The 21,667-nt window shown below is 43.9% G+C and overlaps 1 protein-coding gene across 1 annotated transcript in view; it reads right to left on the bottom strand.

Annotated features, from left to right (window-relative positions):
• Positions 1-249: 249 nt before the first annotated feature.
• The window catches only part of LOC137537878 (mucin-2-like), a 43,182-nt gene continuing 21,764 nt past the window's right edge, over positions 250-21,667 (bottom strand). The window contains exons 2-5 of the mRNA XM_068259824.1: positions 12,622-13,059; positions 3,466-12,549; positions 380-3,339; positions 250-311 (exon numbers count right to left, since the gene is read on the bottom strand). Of these exons, the coding sequence (XP_068115925.1) occupies positions 250-311; positions 380-3,339; positions 3,466-12,549; positions 12,622-13,059 (12,544 nt within the window). The remainder of the gene's footprint in view (positions 312-379; positions 3,340-3,465; positions 12,550-12,621; positions 13,060-21,667) is intronic.

Genomic DNA, 21,667 nt, shown 5'->3' with positions numbered 1-21,667 from the left:
CTGTTGGGGGGGCCCCCCAGGTTTACTTTGCCCTGGGGCCCCATTGTTGCTTAAACCGGCCCTGACTTACACTCATTAGCTCTTTAAATTAAAGTGTAACATGCTGCATACTTGGTGCACATCTTTGGTTAAAAAACTAAACTCACCAAGAGATCAACATAAGTCCTCATATGTCCTCATAAGTTTTAAAAATATATATGAATAAAAACATGAATTACAAACAAAAAGGAAAAAAGTACCCCTTTTATCTCACTTCAGATTATGACAGACAATGAGCTTGCGCAGAAAGAGGTAAAATATCTTGTTTAAAACTATTACACAAAAATGAAACTAAGGAACAAAATTATTCATAAAGATAATATGAAATGCAAACACTTACTTGAAGGAAGTGAAGATGTTCCATTTTCTTGTGGAGAAGAAACTGGACTTGTTGGTGATGGTGGAGTATGAATATCAATTGTTGTTAAAGTAGGACTGGTAATGATTGAACTAGGGGAAATACTGGAATGAAGTATAGTCGAGTGATGTGACGTAGTACTAAAATGTGTTGAAATTGTAGTAGATGCTGATGTTGTACTATGTGATATAGAGGGTGTATGAGTAGTTGGAGTAGTAGTCTTGGTACTTGTTAAACTGGAGTGAGTGTTGGATGTAGTGGAAGGTGTTGATGTTGTGTGTGTGCTGGTAGAAGTAGTAGTAGGTGAAGTGGTGACACTAGTGATTGTTGTTTCATTGGTAGATGGCGTGTGAGATGTCGGAGAAGAAGTGGATGCTGTTGTAGATGGGTGGGTGCTTATGGTTGAAGTGGTGGTTGATGATGTGCTTGGTGTATGAGTAGTTACAGTTGATGTAGTACTTGGAGTTGAGGAGGTTGTGGGGCTTGTTGTTGATGTATGAGATGTGGAGGGTGTATGAGTGGTCACAGTTGTAGTTGGTGTAGTAGTTTTAGTAGTTGTTAAACTGGAGTGAGTGGTTGATGTAGTGGAAGGTGTTGATGTTGTGTGTGTGCTGGTAGAAGTAGTAGTAGGTGAAGTGGTGACAGTAGTGGTTGTTGTTTCAGTGGTAGATGGCGTGTGAGATGTCGGAGAAGAAGTGGATGATGTTGTAGATGGGTGGGTGCTTATGGTTGAAGTGGTGGTTGATGATGTGCTTGGTGTATGAGTAGTTACAGTTGATGTAGTACTTGGAGTTGAGGAGGTTGTGGGGCTAGTTGTTGATGTATGAGATGTGGAGGGTGTATGAGTGGTCACAGTTGTAGTTGGTGTAGTAGTTTTAGTAGTTGTTAAACTGGAGTGAGTGGTTGATGTAGTGGAAGGTGTTGATGTTGAGTGTGTGCTGGTGGAAGTAGTAGTAGGTGAAGTGGTGACAGTAGTGGTTGTTGTTTCAGTGGTAGATGGCGTGTGAGATGTTGGAGAAGAAGTAGATGACGTTGTAGATGGGTGGGTGCTTATGGTTGAAGTGGTGGTTGATGGTGTGCTTGGTGTATGAGTAGTTACAGTTGATGTAGTACTTGGAGTTGAGGAGGTTGTGGGGCTAGTTGTTGATGTATGAGATGTGGAGGGTGTATGAGTGGTCACAGTTGTAGTTGGTGTAGTAGTTTTAGTAGTTGTTAAACTGGAGTGAGTGGTTGATGTAGTGGAAGGTGTTGATGTTGTGTGTGTGCTGGTAGAAGTAGTAGTAGGTGAAGTGGTGACAGTAGTGATTGTTGTTTCATTGGTAGATGGCGTGTGAGATGTCGGAGAAGAAGTGGATGCTGTTGTAGATGGGTGGGTGCTTATGGTTGAAGTGGTGGTTGATGATGTGCTTGGTGTATGAGTAGTTACAGTTGATGTAGTACTTGGAGTTGAGGAGGTTGTGGGGCTTGTTGTTGATGTATGAGATGTGGAGGGTGTATGAGTGGTCACAGTTGTAGTTGGTGTAGTAGTTTTAGTAGTTGTTAAACTGGAGTGAGTGGTTGATGTAGTGGAAGGTGTTGATGTTGTGTGTGTGCTGGTAGAAGTAGTAGTAGGTGAAGTGGTGACAGTAGTGGTTGTTGTTTCAGTGGTAGATGGCGTGTGAGATGTCGGAGAAGAAGTGGATGATGTTGTAGATGGGTGGGTGCTTATGGTTGAAGTGGTGGTTGATGATGTGCTTGGTGTATGAGTAGTTACAGTTGATGTAGTACTTGGAGTTGAGGAGGATGTGGGGCTTGTTGTTGATGTATGAGATGTGGAGGGTGTATGAGGGGTCACAGTTGTAGTTGGTGTAGTAGTTTTAGTAGTTGTTAAACTGGAGTGAGTGGTTGATGTAGTGGAAGGTGTTGATGTTGTGTGTGTGCTGGTAGAAGTAGTAGTAGGTGAAGTGGTGACAGTAGTGGTTGTTGTTTCAGTGGTAGATGGTGTGTGAGATGTCGGAGAAGAAGTGGATGATGTTGTAGATGGGTGGGTGCTTATGGTTGAAGTGGTGGTTGATGGTGTGCTTGGTGTATGAGTAGTTACAGTTGATGTAGTACTTGGAGTTGAGGAGGTTGTGGGGCTAGTTGTTGATGTATGAGATGTGGAGGGTGTATGAGTGGTCACAGTTGTAGTTGGTGTAGTAGTTTTAGTAGTTGTTAAACTGGAGTGAGTGGTTGATGTAGTGGAAGGTGTTGATGTTGTGTGTGTGCTGGTAGAAGTAGTAGTAGGTGAAGTGGTGACAGTAGTGGTTGTTGTTTCAGTGGTAGATGGTGTGTGAGATGTCGGAGAAGAAGTGGATGATGTTGTAGATGGGTGGGTGCTTATGGTTGAAGTGGTGGTTGATGGTGTGCTTGGTGTATGAGTAGTTACAGTTGATGTAGTACTTGGAGTTGAGGAGGTTGTGGGGCTAGTTGTTGATGTATGAGATGTGGAGGGTGTATGAGTGGTCACAGTTGTAGTTGGTGTAGTAGTTTTAGTAGTTGTTAAACTGGAGTGAGTGGTTGATGTAGTGGAAGGTGTTGATGTTGAGTGTGTGCTGGTGGAAGTAGTAGTAGGTGAAGTGGTGACAGTAGTGGTTGTTGTTTCAGTGGTAGATGGCGTGTGAGATGTTGGAGAAGAAGTAGATGACGTTGTAGATGGGTGGGTGCTTATGGTTGAAGTGGTGGTTGATGGTGTGCTTGGTGTATGAGTAGTTACAGTTGATGTAGTACTTGGAGTTGAGGAGGTTGTGGGGCTAGTTGTTGATGTATGAGATGTGGAGGGTGTATGAGTGGTCACAGTTGTAGTTGGTGTAGTAGTTTTAGTAGTTGTTAAACTGGAGTGAGTGGTTGATGTAGTGGAAGGTGTTGATGTTGAGTGTGTGCTGGTAGAAGTAGTAGTAGGTGAAGTGGTGACAGTAGTGGTTGTTGTTTCAGTGGTAGATGGTGTGTGAGATGTCGGAGAAGAAGTGGATGATGTTGTAGATGGGTGAGTGCTTATGGTTGAAGTGGTGGTTGATGGTGTGCTTGGTGTATGAGTAGTTACAGTTGATGTAGTACTTGGAGTTGAGGAGGTTGTGGGGCTAGTTGTTGATGTATGAGATGTGGAGGGTGTATGAGTGGTCACAGTTGTAGTTGGTGTAGTAGTTTTAGTAGTTGTTAAACTGGAGTGAGTGGTTGATGTAGTGGAAGGTGTTGATGTTGTGTGTGTGCTGGTAGAAGTAGTAGTAGGTGAAGTGGTGACAGTAGTGGTTGTTGTTTCAGTGGTAGATGGTGTGTGAGATGTCGGAGAAGAAGTGGATGATGTTGTAGATGGGTGGGTGCTTATGGTTGAAGTGGTGGTTGATGGTGTGCTTGGTGTATGAGTAGTTACAGTTGATGTAGTACTTGGAGTTGAGGAGGTTGTGGGGCTAGTTGTTGATGTATGAGATGTGGAGGGTGTATGAGTGGTCACAGTTGTAGTTGGTGTAGTAGTTTTAGTAGTTGTTAAACTGGAGTGAGTGGTTGATGTAGTGGAAGGTGTTGATGTTGAGTGTGTGCTGGTGGAAGTAGTAGTAGGTGAAGTGGTCACAGTAGTGGTTGTTGTTTCAGTGGTAGATGGCGTGTGAGATGTTGGAGAAGAAGTAGATGACGTTGTAGATGGGTGGGTGCTTATGGTTGAAGTGGTGGTTGATGGTGTGCTTGGTGTATGAGTAGTTACAGTTGATGTAGTACTTGGAGTTGAGGAGGTTGTGGGGCTAGTTGTTGATGTATGAGATGTGGAGGGTGTATGAGTGGTCACAGTTGTAGTTGGTGTAGTAGTTTTAGTAGTTGTTAAACTGGAGTGAGTGGTTGATGTAGTGGAAGGTGTTGATGTTGAGTGTGTGCTGGTGGAAGTAGTAGTAGGTGAAGTGGTGACAGTAGTGGTTGTTGTTTCAGTGGTAGATGGTGTGTGAGATGTCGGAGAAGAAGTGGATGATGTTGTAGATGGGTGGGTGCTTATGGTTGAAGTGGTGGTTGATGCTGTGCTTGGTGTATGAGTAGTTACAGTTGATGTAGTACTTGGAGTTGAGAAGGTTGTGGGGCTAGTTGTTGATGTATGAGATGTGGAGGGTGTATGAGTGGTCACAGTTGTAGTTGGAGTAGTAGTTTTGGTAGTTGTTAAACTGGAGTGAGTGGTTGATGTAGTGGAAGGTGCTGATGTTACGTCTGTGCTGGTAGAAGTAGTAGTAGGTGAAGTGGTGACAGTAGTGGTTGTTGTTTCAGTGGTAGATGGTGTGTGAGATGTCGGAGAAGAAGTGGATGATGTTGTAGATGGGTGGGTGCTTATGGTTGAAGTGGTGGTTGATGGTGTGCTTGGTGTATGAGTAGTTACAGTTGATGTAGTACTTGGAGTTGAGGAGGTTGTGGGGCTAGTTGTTGATGTATGAGATGTGGAGGGTGTATGAGTGGTCACAGTTGTAGTTGGTGTAGTAGTTTTAGTAGTTGTTAAACTGGAGTGAGTGGTTGATGTAGTGGAAGGTGTTGATGTTGAGTGTGTGCTGGTGGAAGTAGTAGTAGGTGAAGTGGTGACAGTAGTGGTTGTTGTTTCAGTGGTAGATGGCGTGTGAGATGTTGGAGAAGAAGTAGATGACGTTGTAGATGGGTGGGTGCTTATGGTTGAAGTGGTGGTTGATGGTGTGCTTGGTGTATGAGTAGTTACAGTTGATGTAGTACTTGGAGTTGAGGAGGTTGTGGGGCTAGTTGTTGATGTATGAGATGTGGAGGGTGTATGAGTGGTCACAGTTGTAGTTGGTGTAGTAGTTTTAGTAGTTGTTAAACTGGAGTGAGTGGTTGATGTAGTGGAAGGTGTTGATGTTGAGTGTGTGCTGGTGGAAGTAGTAGTAGGTGAAGTGGTGACAGTAGTGGTTGTTGTTTCAGTGGTAGATGGCGTGTGAGATGTTGGAGAAGAAGTAGATGACATTGTAGATGGGTGGGTGCTTATGGTTGAAGTGGTGGTTGATGGTGTGCTTGGTGTATGAGTAGTTACAGTTGATGTAGTACTTGGAGTTGAGGAGGTTGTGGGGCTAGTTGTTGATGTATGAGATGTGGAGGGTGTATGAGTGGTCACAGTTGTAGTTGGAGTAGTAGTTTTGGTAGTTGTTAAACTGGAGTGAGTGGTTGATGTAGTGGAAGGTGTTGATGCTACGTCTGTGCTGGTAGAAGTAGTAGTAGGTGAAGTGGTGACAGTAGTGGTTGTTGTTTCAGTGGTAGATGGTGTGTGAGATGTCGGAGAAGAAGTGGATGATGTTGTAGATGGGTGGGTGCTTATGGTTGAAGTGGTGGTTGATGGTGTGCTTGGTGTATGAGTAGTTACAGTTGATGTAGTACTTGGAGTTGAGGAGGTTGTGGGGCTAGTTGTTGATGTATGAGATGTGGAGGGTGTATGAGTGGTCACAGTTGTAGTTGGTGTAGTAGTTTTAGTAGTTGTTAAACTGGAGTGAGTGGTTGATGTAGTGGAAGGTGTTGATGTTGAGTGTGTGCTGGTGGAAGTAGTAGTAGGTGAAGTGGTGACAGTAGTGGTTGTTGTTTCAGTGGTAGATGGCGTGTGAGATGTTGGAGAAGAAGTAGATGACGTTGTAGATGGGTGGGTGCTTATGGTTGAAGTGGTGGTTGATGGTGTGCTTGGTGTATGAGTAGTTACAGTTGATGTAGTACTTGGAGTTGAGGAGGTTGTGGGGCTAGTTGTTGATGTATGAGATGTGGAGGGTGTATGAGTGGTCACAGTTGTAGTTGGTGTAGTAGTTTTAGTAGTTGTTAAACTGGAGTGAGTGGTTGATGTAGTGGAAGGTGTTGATGTTGAGTGTGTGCTGGTGGAAGTAGTAGTAGGTGAAGTGGTGACAGTAGTGGTTGTTGTTTCAGTGGTAGATGGCGTGTGAGATGTTGGAGAAGAAGTAGATGACATTGTAGATGGGTGGGTGCTTATGGTTGAAGTGGTGGTTGATGGTGTGCTTGGTGTATGAGTAGTTACAGTTGATGTAGTACTTGGAGTTGAGGAGGTTGTGGGGCTAGTTGTTGATGTATGAGATGTGGAGGGTGTATGAGTGGTCACAGTTGTAGTTGGTGTAGTAGTTTTAGTAGTTGTTAAACTGGAGTGAGTGGTTGATGTAGTGGAAGGTGTTGATGTTGAGTGTGTGCTGGTGGAAGTAGTAGTAGGTGAAGTGGTGACAGTAGTGGTTGTTGTTTCAGTGGTAGATGGTGTGTGAGATGTCGGAGAAGAAGTGGATGATGTTGTAGATGGGTGAGTGCTTATGGTTGAAGTGGTGGTTGATGGTGTGCTTGGTGTATGAGTAGTTACAGTTGATGTAGTACTTGGAGTTGAGGAGGTTGTGGGGCTAGTTGTTGATGTATGAGATGTGGAGGGTGTATGAGTGGTCACAGTTGTAGTTGGTGTAGTAGTTTTAGTAGTTGTTAAACTGGAGTGAGTGGTTGATGTAGTGGAAGGTGTTGATGTTGAGTGTGTGCTGGTGGAAGTAGTAGTAGGTGAAGTGGTGACAGTAGTGGTTGTTGTTTCAGTGGTAGATGGCGTGTGAGATGTTGGAGAAGAAGTAGATGACGTTGTAGATGGGTGGGTGCTTATGGTTGAAGTGGTGGTTGATGGTGTGCTTGGTGTATGAGTAGTTACAGTTGATGTAGTACTTGGAGTTGAGGAGGTTGTGGGGCTAGTTGTTGATGTATGAGATGTGGAGGGTGTATGAGTGGTCACAGTTGTAGTTGGTGTAGTAGTTTTAGTAGTTGTTAAACTGGAGTGAGTGGTTGATGTAGTGGAAGGTGTTGATGTTGAGTGTGTGCTGGTGGAAGTAGTAGTAGGTGAAGTGGTGACAGTAGTGGTTGTTGTTTCAGTGGTAGATGGTGTGTGAGATGTCGGAGAAGAAGTGGATGATGTTGTAGATGGGTGAGTGCTTATGGTTGAAGTGGTGGTTGATGGTGTGCTTGGTGTATGAGTAGTTACAGTTGATGTAGTACTTGGAGTTGAGGAGGTTGTGGGGCTAGTTGTTGATGTATGAGATGTGGAGGGTGTATGAGTGGTCACAGTTGTAGTTGGTGTAGTAGTTTTAGTAGTTGTTAAACTGGAGTGAGTGGTTGATGTAGTGGAAGGTGTTGATGTTGAGTGTGTGCTGGTGGAAGTAGTAGTAGGTGAAGTGGTGACAGTAGTGGTTGTTGTTTCAGTGGTAGATGGCGTGTGAGATGTTGGAGAAGAAGTAGATGACGTTGTAGATGGGTGGGTGCTTATGGTTGAAGTGGTGGTTGATGGTGTGCTTGGTGTATGAGTAGTTACAGTTGATGTAGTACTTGGAGTTGAGGAGGTTGTGGGGCTAGTTGTTGATGTATGAGATGTGGAGGGTGTATGAGTGGTCACAGTTGTAGTTGGTGTAGTAGTTTTAGTAGTTGTTAAACTGGAGTGAGTGGTTGATGTAGTGGAAGGTGTTGATGTTGAGTGCGTGCTGGTGGAAGTAGTAGTAGGTGAAGTGGTGACAGTAGTGGTTGTTGTTTCAGTGGTAGATGGCATGTGAGATGTTGGAGAAGAAGTAGATGACGTTGTAGATGGGTGGGTGCTTATGGTTGAAGTGGTGGTTGATGGTGTGCTTGGTGTATGAGTAGTTACAGTTGATGTAGTACTTGGAGTTGAGGAGGTTGTGGGGCTAGTTGTTGATGTATGAGATGTGGAGGGTGTATGAGTGATCACAGTTGTAGTTGGCGTAGTAGTTTTAGTAGTTGTTAAACTGGAGTGAGTGGTTGATGTAGTGGAAGGTGTTGATGTTGAGTGTGTGCTGGTGGAAGTAGTAATAGGTGAAGTGGTGACAGTAGTGGTTGTTGTTTCAGTGGTAGATGGCGTGTGAGATGTCGGAGAAGAAGTGGATGATGTTGTAGATGGGTGGGTGCTTATGGTTGAAGTGGTGGTTGATGGTGTGCTTGGTGTATGAGTAGTTACAGTTGATGTAGTACTTGGAGTTGAGGAGGTTGTGGGGCTAGTTGTTGATGTATGAGATGTGGAGGGTGTATGAGTGGTCACAGTTGTAGTTGGTGTAGTAGTTTTAGTAGTTGTTAAACTGGAGTGAGTGGTTGATGTAGTGGAAGGTGTTGATGTTGCGTGTGTGCTGGTAGAAGTAGTAGTAGGTGAAGTGGTGACAGTAGTGGTTGTTGTTTCAGTGGTAGATGGCGTGTGAGATGTTGGAGAAGAAGTAGATGACGTTGTAGATGGGTGGGTGCTTATGGTTGAAGTGGTGGTTGATGGTGTGCTTGGTGTATGAGTAGTTACAGTTGATGTAGTACTTGGAGTTGAGGAGGTTGTGGGGCTAGTTGTTGATGTATGAGATGTGGAGGGTATATGAGTGGTTACAGTTGTAGTTGGTGTAGTAGTTTTAGTAGTTGTTAAACTGGAGTGAGTGGTTGATGTAGTGGAAGGTGTTGATGTTGTGTGTGTGCTGGTAGAAGTAGTAGTAGGTGAAGTGGTGACAGTAGTGGTTGTTGTTTCAGTGGTAGATGGTGTGTGAGATGTCGGAGAAGAAGTGGTTGATGTTGTAGATGGGTGAGTGCTTATGGTTGAAGTGGTGGTTGATGGTGTGCTTGGTGTATGAGTAGTTACAGTTGATGTAGTACTTGGAGTTGAGGAGGTTGTGGGGCTAGTTGTTGATGTATGAGATGTGGAGGGTGTATAAGTGGTCACAGTTGTAGTTGGAGTAGTAGTTTTGGTAGTTGTTAAACTGGAGTGAGTGGTTGATGTAGTAGAAGGTGTTGATGTTACGTGTGTGCTGGTAGAAGTAGTAGTAGGTGAAATGGTGACAGTAGTGGTTGTTGTTTCAGTGGTAGATGGCGTGTGAGATGTCGGAGAAGAAGTGGATGATGTTGTAGATGGGTGGGTGCTTATGGTTGAAGTGGTGGTTGATGGTGTGCTTGGTGTATGAGTAGTTACAGTTGATGTAGTACTTGGAGTTGAGGAGGTTGTGGGGCTAGTTGTTGATGTATGAGATGTGGAGGGTGTATGAGTGGTTACAGTTGTAGTTGGTGTAGTAGTTTTAGTAGTTGTTAAACTGGAGTGAGTGGTTGATGTAGTGGAAGGTGTTGATGTTGTGTGTGTGCTGGTAGAAGTAGTAGTAGGTGAAGTGGTGACAGTAGTGGTTGTTGTTTCAGTGGTAGATGGTGTGTGAGATGTCAGAGAAGAAGTGGTTGATGTTGTAGATGGGTGAGTGCTTATGGTTGAAGTGGTGGTTGATGGTGTGCTTGGTGTATGAGTAGTTACAGTTGATGTAGTACTTGGAGTTGAGGAGGTTGTGGGGCTAGTTGTTGATGTATGAGATGTGGAGGGTGTATGAGTGGTCACAGTTGTAGTTGGTGTAGTAGTTTTAGTAGTTGTTAAACTGGAGTGAGTGGTTGATGTAGTGGAAGGTGTTGATGTTGAGTGTGTGCTGGTGAAAGTAGTAGTAGGTGAAGTGGTGACAGTAGTGGTTGTTGTTTCAGTGGTAGATGGCGTGTGAGATGTCGGAGAAGAAGTGGATGATGTTGTAGATGGGTGAGTGCTTATGGTTGAAGTGGTGGTTGATGGTGTGCTTGGTGTATGAGTAGTTACAGTTGATGTAGTACTTGGAGTTGAGGAGGTTGTGGGGCTAGTTGTTGATGTATGAGATGTGGAGGGTGTATGAGTGATCACAGTTGTAGTTGGCGTAGTAGTTTTAGTAGTTGTTAAACTGGAGTGAGTGGTTGATGTAGTGGAAGGTGTTGATGTTGTGTGTGTGCTGGTAGAAGTAGTAGTAGGTGAAGTGGTGACAGTAGTGGTTGTTGTTTCAGTGGTAGATGGCGTGTGAGATGTCGGAGAAGAAGTGGATGATGTTGTAGATGAGTGGGTGCTTATGGTTGAAGTGGTGGTTGATGGTGTGCTTGGTGTATGAGTAGTTACAGTTGATGTAGTACTTGGAGTTGAGGAGGTTGTGGGGCTAGTTGTTGATGTATGAGATGTGGAGGGTGTATGAGTGGTTACAGTTGTAGTTGGTGTAGTAGTTTTAGTAGTTGTTAAACTGGAGTGAGTGGTTGATGTAGTGGAAGGTGTTGATGTTGTGTGTGTGCTGGTAGAAGTAGTAGTAGGTGAAGTGGTGACAGTAGTGGTTGTTGTTTCAGTGGTAGATGGTGTGTGAGATGTCGGAGAAGAAGTGGTTGATGTTGTAGATGGGTGAGTGCTTATGGTTGAAGTGGTGGTTGATGGAGTGCTTGGTGTATGAGTAGTTACAGTTGATGTAGTACTTGGAGTTGAGGAGGTTGTGGGGCTAGTTGTTGATGTATGAGATGGGAAGGGTGTATGAGTGGTCACAGTTGTAGTTGGTGTAGTAGTTTTAGTAGTTGTTAAACTGGAGTGAGTGTTGGATGTAGTGGAAGGTGTTAATGTTGTGTGTGTGCTGGTAGAAGTAGTAGTAGGTGAAGTGGTGACAGTAGTGGTTGTTGTTTCAGTGGTAGATGGCGTGTGGGATGTCGGAGAAGAAGTGGATGATGTTGTAGATGGGTGAGTGCTTATGGTTGAAGTGGTGGTTGATGGTGTGCTTGGTGTATGAGTAGTTACAGTTGATGTAGTACTTGGAGTTGAGGAGGTTGTGGGGCTAGTTGTTGATGTATGAGATGTGGAGGGTGTATGAGTGGTCACAGTTGTAGTTGGTGTAGTAGTTTTAGTAGTTGTTAAACTGGAGTGAGTGGTTGATGTAGTGGAAGGTGTTGATGTTGAGTGTGTGCTGGTGAAAGTAGTAGTAGGTGAAGTGGTGACAGTAGTGGTTGTTGTTTCAGTGGTAGATGGCGTGTGAGATGTCGGAGAAGAAGTGGATGATGTTGTAGATGGGTGAGTGCTTATGGTTGTAGTGGTGGTTGATGGTGTGCTTGGTGTATGAGTAGTTACAGTTGATGTAGTACTTGGAGTTGAGGAGGTTGTGGGGCTAGTTGTTGATGTATGAGATGTGGAGGGTGTATGAGTGATCACAGTTGTAGTTGGCGTAGTAGTTTTAGTAGTTGTTAAACTGGAGTGAGTGTTGGATGTAGTGGAAGGTGTTAATGTTGTGTGTGTGCTGGTAGAAGTAGTAGTAGGTGAAGTGGTGACAGTAGTGGTTGTTGTTTCAGTGGTAGATGGCGTGTGGGATGTCGGAGAAGAAGTGGATGATGTTGTAGATGGGTGAGTGCTTATGGTTGAAGTGGTGGTTGATGGTGTGCTTGGTGTATGAGTAGTTACAGTTGATGTAGTACTTGGAGTTGAGGAGGTTGTGGGGCTAGTTGTTGATGTATGAGATGTGGAGGGTGTATGAGTGGTCACAGTTGTAGTTGGTGTAGTAGTTTTAGTAGTTGTTAAACTGGAGTGAGTGGTTGATGTAGTGGAAGGTGTTGATGTTGAGTGTGTGCTGGTGAAAGTAGTAGTAGGTGAAGTGGTGACAGTAGTGGTTGTTGTTTCAGTGGTAGATGGCGTGTGAGATGTCGGAGAAGAAGTGGATGATGTTGTAGATGGGTGAGTGCTTATGGTTGAAGTGGTGGTTGATGGTGTGCTTGGTGTATGAGTAGTTACAGTTGATGTAGTACTTGGAGTTGAGGAGGTTGTGGGGCTAGTTGTTGATGTATGAGATGTGGAGGGTGTATGAGTGATCACAGTTGTAGTTGGCGTAGTAGTTTTAGTAGTTGTTAAACTGGAGTGAGTGGTTGATGTAGTGGAAGGTGTTGATGTTGTGTGTGTGCTGGTAGAAGTAGTAGTAGGTGAAGTGGTGACAGTAGTGGTTGTTGTTTCAGTGGTAGATGGCGTGTGAGATGTCGGAGAAGAAGTGGATGATGTTGTAGATGAGTGGGTGCTTATGGTTGAAGTGGTGGTTGATGGTGTGCTTGGTGTATGAGTAGTTACAGTTGATGTAGTACTTGGAGTTGAGGAGGTTGTGGGGCTAGTTGTTGATGTATGAGATGTGGAGGGTGTATGAGTGGTTACAGTTGTAGTTGGTGTAGTAGTTTTAGTAGTTGTTAAACTGGAGTGAGTGGTTGATGTAGTGGAAGGTGTTGATGTTGTGTGTGTGCTGGTAGAAGTAGTAGTAGGTGAAGTGGTGACAGTAGTGGTTGTTGTTTCAGTGGTAGATGGTGTGTGAGATGTCGGAGAAGAAGTGGTTGATGTTGTAGATGGGTGAGTGCTTATGGTTGAAGTGGTGGTTGATGGAGTGCTTGGTGTATGAGTAGTTACAGTTGATGTAGTACTTGGAGTTGAGGAGGTTGTGGGGCTAGTTGTTGATGTATGAAATGTGGAGGGTGTATGAGTGGTCACAGTTGTAGTTGGTGTAGTAGTTTTAGTAGTTGTTAAACTGGAGTGAGTGGTTGATGTAGTGGAAGGTGTTGATGTTGAGTGTGTGCTGGTGGAAGTAGTAGTAGGTGAAGTGGTGACAGTAGTGGTTGTTGTTTCAGTGGTAGATGGCGTGTGAGATGTCGGAGAAGAAGTGGATGATGTTGTAGATGGGTGAGTGCTTATGGTTGAAGTGGTGGTTGATGGTGTGCTTGGTGTATGAGTAGTTACAGTTGATGTAGTACTTGGAGTTGAGGAGGTTGTGGGGCTAGTTGTTGATGTATGAGATGTGGAGGGTGTATGAGTGATCACAGCTGTAGTTGGCGTAGTAGTTTTAGTAGTTGTTAAACTGGAGTGAGTGTTGGATGTAGTGGAAGGTGTTAATGTTGTGTGTGTGCTGGTAGAAGTAGTAGTAGGTGAAGTGGTGACAGTAGTGGTTGTTGTTTCAGTGGTAGATGGCGTGTGGGATGTCGGAGAAGAAGTGGATGATGTTGTAGATGGGTGGGTGCTTATGGTTGAAGTGGTGGTTGATGGTGTGCTTGGTGTATGAGTAGTTACAGTTGATGTAGTATTTGGAGTTGAGGAGGTTGTGGGGCTAGTTGTTGATGTATGAGATGTAGAGGGTGTATGAGTGGTCACAGTTGTAGTTGGAGTAGTAGTTTTGGTAGTTGTTAAACTGGAGTGAGTGGTTGATGTAGTGGAAGGTGTTGATGTTACGTGTGTGCTGGTAGAAGTAGTAGTAGGTGAAGTGGTGACAGTAGTGGTTGTTGTTTCAGTGGTAGATGGCGTGTGAGATGTCGGAGAAGAAGTGGATGATGTTGTAGATGAGTGGGTGCTTATGGTTGAAGTGGTGGTTGATGGTGTGCTTGGTGTATGAGTAGTTACAGTTGATGTAGTACTTGGAGTTGAGGAGGTTGTGGGGCTAGTTGTTGATGTATGAGATGTGGAGGGTGTATGAGTGGTTACAGTTGTAGTTGGTGTAGTAGTTTTAGTAGTTGTTAAACTGGAGTAAGTGGTTGATGTAGTGGAAGGTGTTGATGTTGCGTGTGTGCTGGTGGAAGTAGTAGTAGGTGAAGTGGTGACAGTAGTGGTTGTTGTTTCAGTGGTAGATGGCGTGTGAGATGTCGGAGAAGAAGTGGATGATGTTGTAGATGGGTGTGTGCTTATGGTTGAAGTGGTGGTTGATGGTGTGCTTGGTGTATGAGTAGTTACAGTTGATGTAGTACTTGGAGTTGAGGAGGTTGTGGGGCTTGTTGTTGATGTATGAGATGTGGAGGGTGTATGAGTGGTCACAGTTGTAGTTGGTGTAGTAGTTTTAGTAGTTGTTAAACTGGAGTGAGTGGTTGATGTAGTGGAAGGTGTTGATGTTGAGTGTGTGCTGGTGGAAGTAGTAGTAGGTAAAGTGGTGACAGTAGTGGTTGTTGTTTCAGTGGTAGATGTCGTGAGAGATGTTGGAGAAGAAGTGGTTGATGTTGTAGATGGGTGGGTGCTTATGGTTGAAGTGGTGGTTGATGGTGTGCTTGGTGTATGAGTAGTTACAGTTGATATAGTACTTGGAGTTGAGGAGGTTGTGGGGCTAGTTGTTGATGTATGAGATGTGGAGGGTGTATGAGTGGTCACAGTTGTAGTTGGTGTAGTAGTTTTAGTAGTTGTTAAACTGGAGTGAGTGGTTGATGTAGTGGAAGGTGTTGATGTTGTGTGTGTGCTGGTAGAAGTAGTAGTAGGTGAAGTGGTGACAGTAGTGGTTGTTGTTTCAGTGGTAGATGGTGTGTGAGATGTCGGTGAAGAAGTGGTTGATGTTGTAGATGGGTGAGTGCTTATGGTTGAAGTGGTGGTTGATGGTGTGCTTGGTGTATGAGTAGTTACAGTTGATGTAGTACTTGGAGTTGAGGAGGTTGTGGGGCTAGTTGTTGATGCATGAGATGTGGAGGGTGTATGAGTGGTTACAGTTGTAGTTGGTGTAGTAGTTTTAGTAGTTGTTAAACTGGAGTGAGTGGTTGATGTAGTGGAAGGTGTTGATGTTGTGTGTGTGCTGGTAGAAGTAGTAGTAGGTGAAGTGGTGACAGTAGTGGTTGTTGTTTCAGTGGTAGATGGTGTGTGAGATGTCGGAGAAGAAGTGGTTGATGTTGTAGATGGGTGAGTGCTTATGGTTGAAGTGGTGGTTGATGGTGTGCTTGGTGTATGAGTAGTTACAGTTGATGTAGTACTTGGAGTTGAGGAGGTTGTGGGGCTAGTTGTTGATGCATGAGATGTGGAGGGTGTATGAGTGGTTACAGTTGTAGTTGGTGTAGTAGTTTTAGTAGTTGTTAAACTGGAGTGAGTGGTTGATGTAGTGGAAGGTGTTGATGTTGTGTGTGTGCTGGTAGAAGTAGTAGTAGGTGAAGTGGTGACAGTAGTGGTTGTTGTTTCAGTGGTAGATGGTGTGTGAGATGTCGGAGAAGAAGTGGTTGATGTTGTAGATGGGTGAGTGCTTATGGTTGAAGTGGTGGTTGATGGTGTGCTTGGTGTATGAGTAGTTACAGTTGATGTAGTACTAGGAGTTGAGGAGGTTGTGGGGCTAGTTGTTGATGTATGAGATGTGGAGGGTGTATGAGTGGTCACAGTTGTAGTTGGTGTAGTAGTTTTAGTAGTTGTTAAACTGGAGTGAGTGGTTGATGTAGTGGAAGGTGTTGATGTTGCGTGTGTGCTGGTGGAAGTAGTAGTAGGTGAAGTGGTGACAGTAGTGGTTGTTGTTTCAGTGGTAGATGGCGTGTGAGATGTCGGAGAAGAAGTGGATAATGTTGTAGATGGGTGTGTGCTTATGGTTGAAGTGGTGGTTGATGGTGTGCTTGGTGTATGAGTAGTTACAGTTGATGTAGTACTTGGAGTTGAGGAGGTTGTGGGGCTAGTTGTTGATGTATGAGATGTGGAGGGTGTATGAGTGGTCACAGTTGTAGTTGGTGTAGTAGTTTTAGCAGTTGTTAAACTGGAGTGAATGGTTGATGTAGTGGAAGGTGTTGATGTTGAGTGTGTGCTGGTGGAAGTAGTAGTAGGTGAAGTGGTGACAGTAGTGGTTGTTGTTTCAGTGGTAGATGTCTTGAGAGATGTTGGAGAAGAAGTGGTTGATGTTGTAGATGGGTGGGTGCTTATGGTTGAAGTGGTGGTTGATGGTGTGCTTGGTGTATGAGTAGTTACAGTTGATGTAGTACTTGGAGTTGAGGAGGTTGCGGGGCTTGTTGTTGATGTATGAGATGTGGAGGGTGTATGAGTGGTCACAGTTTTAGTTGGAAAAGTAGTTTTAGTAGTTGTTAAACTGGAGTGAGTGGTTGATGTAGTGGAAGGTGTTGATGTTGCGTGTGTGCTGGTAGAAGTAGTAGTAGGTGAAGTGGTGACAGTAGTGGTTGTTGTTTCAGTGGTAGATGGTGTGTGAGATGTCGGAGAAGAAGTGGATGATGTTGTAGATGGGTGGGTGCTTATGGTTGAAGTGGTGGTTGATGGTGTGCTTGGTGTATGAGTAGTTACAGTTGATGTAGTACTTGGAGTTGAGGAGGTTGTGGGGCTAGTTGTTGATGCATGAGATGTGGAGGGTGTATGAGTGGTTACAGTTGTAGTTGGTGTAGTAGTTTTAGTAGTTGTTAAACTGGAGTGAGTGGTTGATGTAGTGGAAGGTGTTGATGTTGTGTGTGTGCTGGTAGAAGTAGTAGTAGGTGAAGTGGTCACAGTAGTGGTTGTTGTTTCAGTGGTAGATGGTGTGTGAGATGTCGGAGAAGAAGTGGATGATGTTGTAGATGGGTGGGTGCTTATGGTTGAAGTGGTGGTTGATGGTGTGCTTGGTGTATGAGTAGTTACAATTGATGTAGTATTTGGAGTTGAGGAGGTTGTGGGGCTTGTTGTTGATTTATGAGATGTGGAAGGTGTATGAGTGGTCACAGATGTAGTTGGTGTAGTACTTTTAGTAGTTGTTAAACTGGAGTGAGTGGTTGATGTAGTGGAAGGTGTTGATGTTGTGTGTGTGCTGGTAGAAGTAGTAGTAGGTGAAGTTGTGACAGTAGTGGTTGTTGTTTCAGTGGTTGATGGCGTGTGAGATGTCGGAGAAGAAGTGGTTGATGTTGTAGATGGGTGGGTGCTTATGGTTGAAGTGGTGGTTGATGGTGTGCTTGGTGTATGAGTAATTACAGTTGATGTAGTACTTGGAATTGAGGAGGTTGTGGGGCTAGTTGTTGATGTATGAGATGTGGAGGGTGTATGAGTGGTCACAGTTGTAGTTGGTGTAGTAGTTTTAGTAGTTGTTAAACTGGAGTGAGTGGTTGATGTAGTGGAAGGTGTTGATGTTGAGTGTGTGCCGGTGGAAGTAGTAGTAGGTGAAGTGGTGACAGTAGTGGTTGTTGTTTCAGTGGTAGATGGAGTGGGAGATGTTGGAGAAGAAGTGGATGATGTTGTAGATGGGTGGGTGCTTATGGTTGAAGTGGTGGTTGATGGTGTGCTTGGTGTATGAGTAGTTACAGTTGATGTAGTACTTGGAGTTGAGGAGGTTGTGGGGCTAGTTGTTGATGTATGAGATGTGGAGGGTGCATGAGTGGTCACAGTTGTAGTTGGTGTAGTACTTTTAGTAGTTGTTAAACTGGAGTGAGTGGTTGAGATAGTGGAAGGTGTTGATGTTGTGTGTGTGCTGGTAGAAGTAGTAGTAGGTGAAGTGGTGACAGTAGTGGTTGTTGTTTCAGTGGTAGATGGTGTGTGAGATGTCGGAGAAGAAGTGTTTGATGTTGTGGATGGGTGGGTGCTTATGGTTGAAGTGGTGGTTGATGGTGTGCTTGGTGTATGAGTAGTTACAGTTGATGTAGTACTTGGAGTTGAGGAGGTTGTGGGGCTAGTTGTTGATGTATGAGATGTGGAGGGTGTATGAGTGGTCACAGATGTAGTTGGTGTAGTACTTTTAGTAGTTGTTAAACTGGAGTGAGTGGTTGATATAGTGGAAGGTGTTGATGTTGTGTGTGTGCTGGTAGAAGTAGTAGTAGGTGAAGTGGTGACAGTAGTGGTTGTTGTTTCAGTGGTAGATGGCGTGTGAGATGTCGGAGAAGAAGTGGATGATGTTGTAGATGAGTGGGTGCTTATGGTTGAAGTGGTGGTTGATGGTGTGCTTGGTGTATGAGTAGTTACAGTTGATGTAGTACTTGGAGTTGAGGAGGTTGTGGGGCTAGTTGTTGATGTATGAGATGTGGAGGGTGTATGAGTGGTCACAGTTGTAGTTGGTGTAGTAGTTTTAGTAGTTGTTAAACTGGAGTGAGTGGTTGATGTAGTGGAAGGTGTTGATGTTGCATGTGTGCTGGTAGAAGTAGTAGTAGGTGAAGTGGTGACAGTAGTGGTTGTTGTTTCAGTGGTAGATGGCGTGTGAGATGTCGGAGAAGAAGTGGTTGATGTTGTAGATGGGTGGGTGCTTATGGTTGAAGTGGTGGTTGATGGTGTGCTTGGTGTATGAGTAGTTACAGTTGATGTAGTACTTGAAGTTGAGGAGGTTGTGGGGCTAGTTGTTGATGTATGAGATGTGGAGGGTGTATGAGTTGTGACAGGTGTAGTTGGTGTAGTCGTTTTAGTAGTTGGTAAACTGGAGTGAGTGGTTGATGTAGTGGAAGTTATTGATGTTGCATGTGTGCTGGTAGAAGTAGTAGTAGGTGAAGTGGTGACAGTAGTGGTTGTTGTTTCAGTGGTAGATGGCGTGTGAGATGTCGGAGAAGAAGTGGATGATGTTGTAGATGAGTGGGTGCTTATGGTTGAAGTGGTGGTTGATGGTGTGCTTGGTGTATGAGTAGTTACAGTTGATGTAGTACTTGGAGTTGAGGAGGTTGTGGGGCTAGTTGTTGATGTATGAGATGTGGAGGGTGTATGAGTGGTCACAGTTGTAGTTGGTGTAGTAGTTTTAGTAGTTGTTAAACTGGAGTGAGTGGTTGATGTAGTGGAAGGTGTTGATGTTGCATGTGTGCTGGTAGAAGTAGTAGTAGGTGAAGTGGTGACAGTAGTGGTTGTTGTTTCAGTGGTAGATGGCGTGTGAGATGTCGGAGAAGAAGTGGTTGATGTTGTAGATGGGTGGGTGCTTATGGTTGAAGTGGTGGTTGATGGTGTGCTTGGTGTATGAGTAGTTACAGTTGATGTAGTACTTGGAGTTGAGGAGGTTGTGGGGCTAGTTGTTGATGTATGAGATGTGGAGGGTGTATGAGTTGTGACAGGTGTAGTTGGTGTAGTCGTTTTAGTAGTTGGTAAACTGGAGTGAGTGGTTGATGTAGTGGAAGTTATTGATGTTGCATGTGTGCTGGTAGAAGTAGTAGTAGGTGAAGTGGTGACAGTAGTGGTTGTTGTTTCAGTGGTAGATGGCGTGTGAGATGTCGGCGTAGAAGTGGATGATGTTGTAGATGGGTGGGTGCTTATGGTTGAAGTGGTGGTTGATGGTGTGCTTGGTGTATGAGTAGTTACAGTTGATGTAGTACTAGGAGTTGAGGGGGTTGTTGGGCTAGTTGTTGATGTATGAGATGTGGAGGGTGTATGAGTGGTCACAGTTGTAGTTGGTGCAGTATTCTTAGTAGTTGTTAAACTGGAGTGAGTGGTTGATGTAGTGGAAGGTGTTGATGTTGAGTGTGTGCTGGTAGAAGTAGTAGTAGGAGAAGTGGTGACCGTAGTGGTTGTTGTTTCAGTGGAAGATGGTGTGTGAGATGTCAGCGAGGAAGTGGATGATGTTGTAGATGGGTGGGTGCTCATCATTGAAGAGGTAGCTGTAGATGACTCTGTAGTAGCTTAAAAAAGAAGAGGACACTTCTGTGATAACTATTTGTGCATAACTAGTGGGTTTTTATAACATGGGCTGTATTTAAAAGCACAAGTACAGTAACCACATTATAGAATCAATATGTACATTATCTATATCATGTGTATTAATTTAGGAAATAATGGATATAATATGGACATTGTATACAATGTCTGCATACAACTATATTTTCGTTATACACATTTGTGCAATTTACATAAGTTGTGCTAACATTTACATACAGGACACCTTAAATTTTAGTTATTCTGAACTTTTGTGTTAAAAGTAACTACTTTTAAATTTCAAAACAGCATCTAAAAACTATACAGATATCACGTTTTGAAAATACACGTTTATATTGGAAATACCGGCAGTTCTTGCATCAATAAACTGATGAACAATCACTACTGTGAAACTTGAACTTATTATAGTGACATTAATGTCCATTTTATAAAATGAGATATTATCACATAATGCAAACTTAAAGGGGAACTGAAGTAATAGCTATACAGAGGCTGCCATATTTATTTCCTTTTAATCAATACCAGTTACCTGGCAGCCCTGCTGGTCTATTTCTCTGCAGTAGTATCTGAATAAAACCAGAAACAAGCATGCAGCTAGTCTTGTCAGATCTGACTTTAAAGTTTGAAACACCTGCTGCATGCTTGTTCAGGGGCTATGGCTAATAGTATTAGAGGGAGAGGATCAGCAGGGCTGCCAGGCAACTGGTATTGCTTAAACGGAAATAAACATGACAGCCTCCATATACCTCTCTCTTCAGTTCCCCTTTAAACTGTTCCATAGAGATTTTCAGGGTATTTTCTTTTGCCCTGTAAAACACACCCATTGCGATGTGGGCTATAAATACACTAGGTTATAGTAGGTAAGGAGCAAATCTAAGTAGTTATAGTAGGTAAGGTGCAAAAGAAACAATCGTACCACGTATGGCAATATCAGTATAATACTCCTAGTAGGTTAAGGGCCCTTATAAGCCTTAAAGAGGAACTGTCGCGAAAATCTTAAAATTTAAAGCATACAAATAAGAAGTAAATTTCTCCCAGAGTAAAATGAGCCATACATTACTTTTCTCCTATGCTGCTGTCACTTACAGTAAGTAGTGGAAATCTGACATTACCAACAGATTTTGGTCTAGCCCATCTTCTCATAGGGGGGTTATCAGGGTTTACTTTATTTTTAAAAGCACTTAGTGAATGGCATTTGCTCCGCCCAACTGCCAAAATATTGTGTACCGAGCAGGGAGGCTGGCCAGCTTCTTTGTATTAATCATTTTTAGAGAATGTCTTTATAAAGAATAAAGGCCATGCTGAGAATCCCCCATGAGGAGATGGACTATCCCAAAACCTGTTGGTAATGTCAGATTTCTACTACCTACTGTAAGTGACCGCAACATAGGAGGAAAGTAATTTATGGCTAATTTTACTCTGGGAGAAATGTTCTTCTTATTTGTATGTGTTTTAAATTTTAAGATTTTCACGACAGTTCCTCTTTAAGGATAAGTTGTATAGCAACAGGCTCTTCAGCCATGTTTTGGGCCATAGCACCACCAAGGGGATTAGATGAACATACGCCATTACCACTCATTGATTCACCGAGCCGGAGGTAACGTTCTAAAAAAGTAAATTTCTGCACCACAGGAAAGAATGGTTGCGAATGTTTGGCGAATGTTGTATATGTCCGTGTTCTATGTCATTTTTTGTTTTTGCCACTCCTCTCAGTGTTCCGCATGAGCTGGGCTCCAAGTGGAGCTAAAAATGATAAAATAACTCTAATTAAAGATACTGATATTTTACTATGTGCTATTCTAAACCATTGGCGTTGCTAGCCCTATATATCCGTGACACGTGCCACAGATATGGCTTTGGGGTTCCCCTTATGTCCGCACTGGAATGCCCAAATTGTGGTGCCCCGAATCCTGGCAAGCGTGGCAGCCATTTGCTCTACACTGCGCCTGCGGCCACAATGTTGGTATGTTGGGGGTGGCGCTCACGCATGTCATCAGGCAGTGCTTCCGGCATCCAAGGAGGCGTCACAGACCACCAGCATCCCAACCCCTTCCTAATCAGGAGCAGAGCAGAGAGTAGCTCCACCTCCTGCATGTGTAGACGCTGTTTGGCCAACCGTTGACCCCCGCCGAATGCCATCCTGGCGTCCTTACTCCTGCCAC

The sequence above is a fragment of the Hyperolius riggenbachi genome, chromosome 11 (assembly GCF_040937935.1).
Source record: "Hyperolius riggenbachi isolate aHypRig1 chromosome 11, aHypRig1.pri, whole genome shotgun sequence".
In the NCBI taxonomy this organism is placed as follows: domain Eukaryota; kingdom Metazoa; phylum Chordata; class Amphibia; order Anura; family Hyperoliidae; genus Hyperolius; species Hyperolius riggenbachi.
The sequence above is the reverse complement of the archived record's forward strand: the minus strand, read 5'-3'. Positions and strand labels throughout refer to the sequence as shown.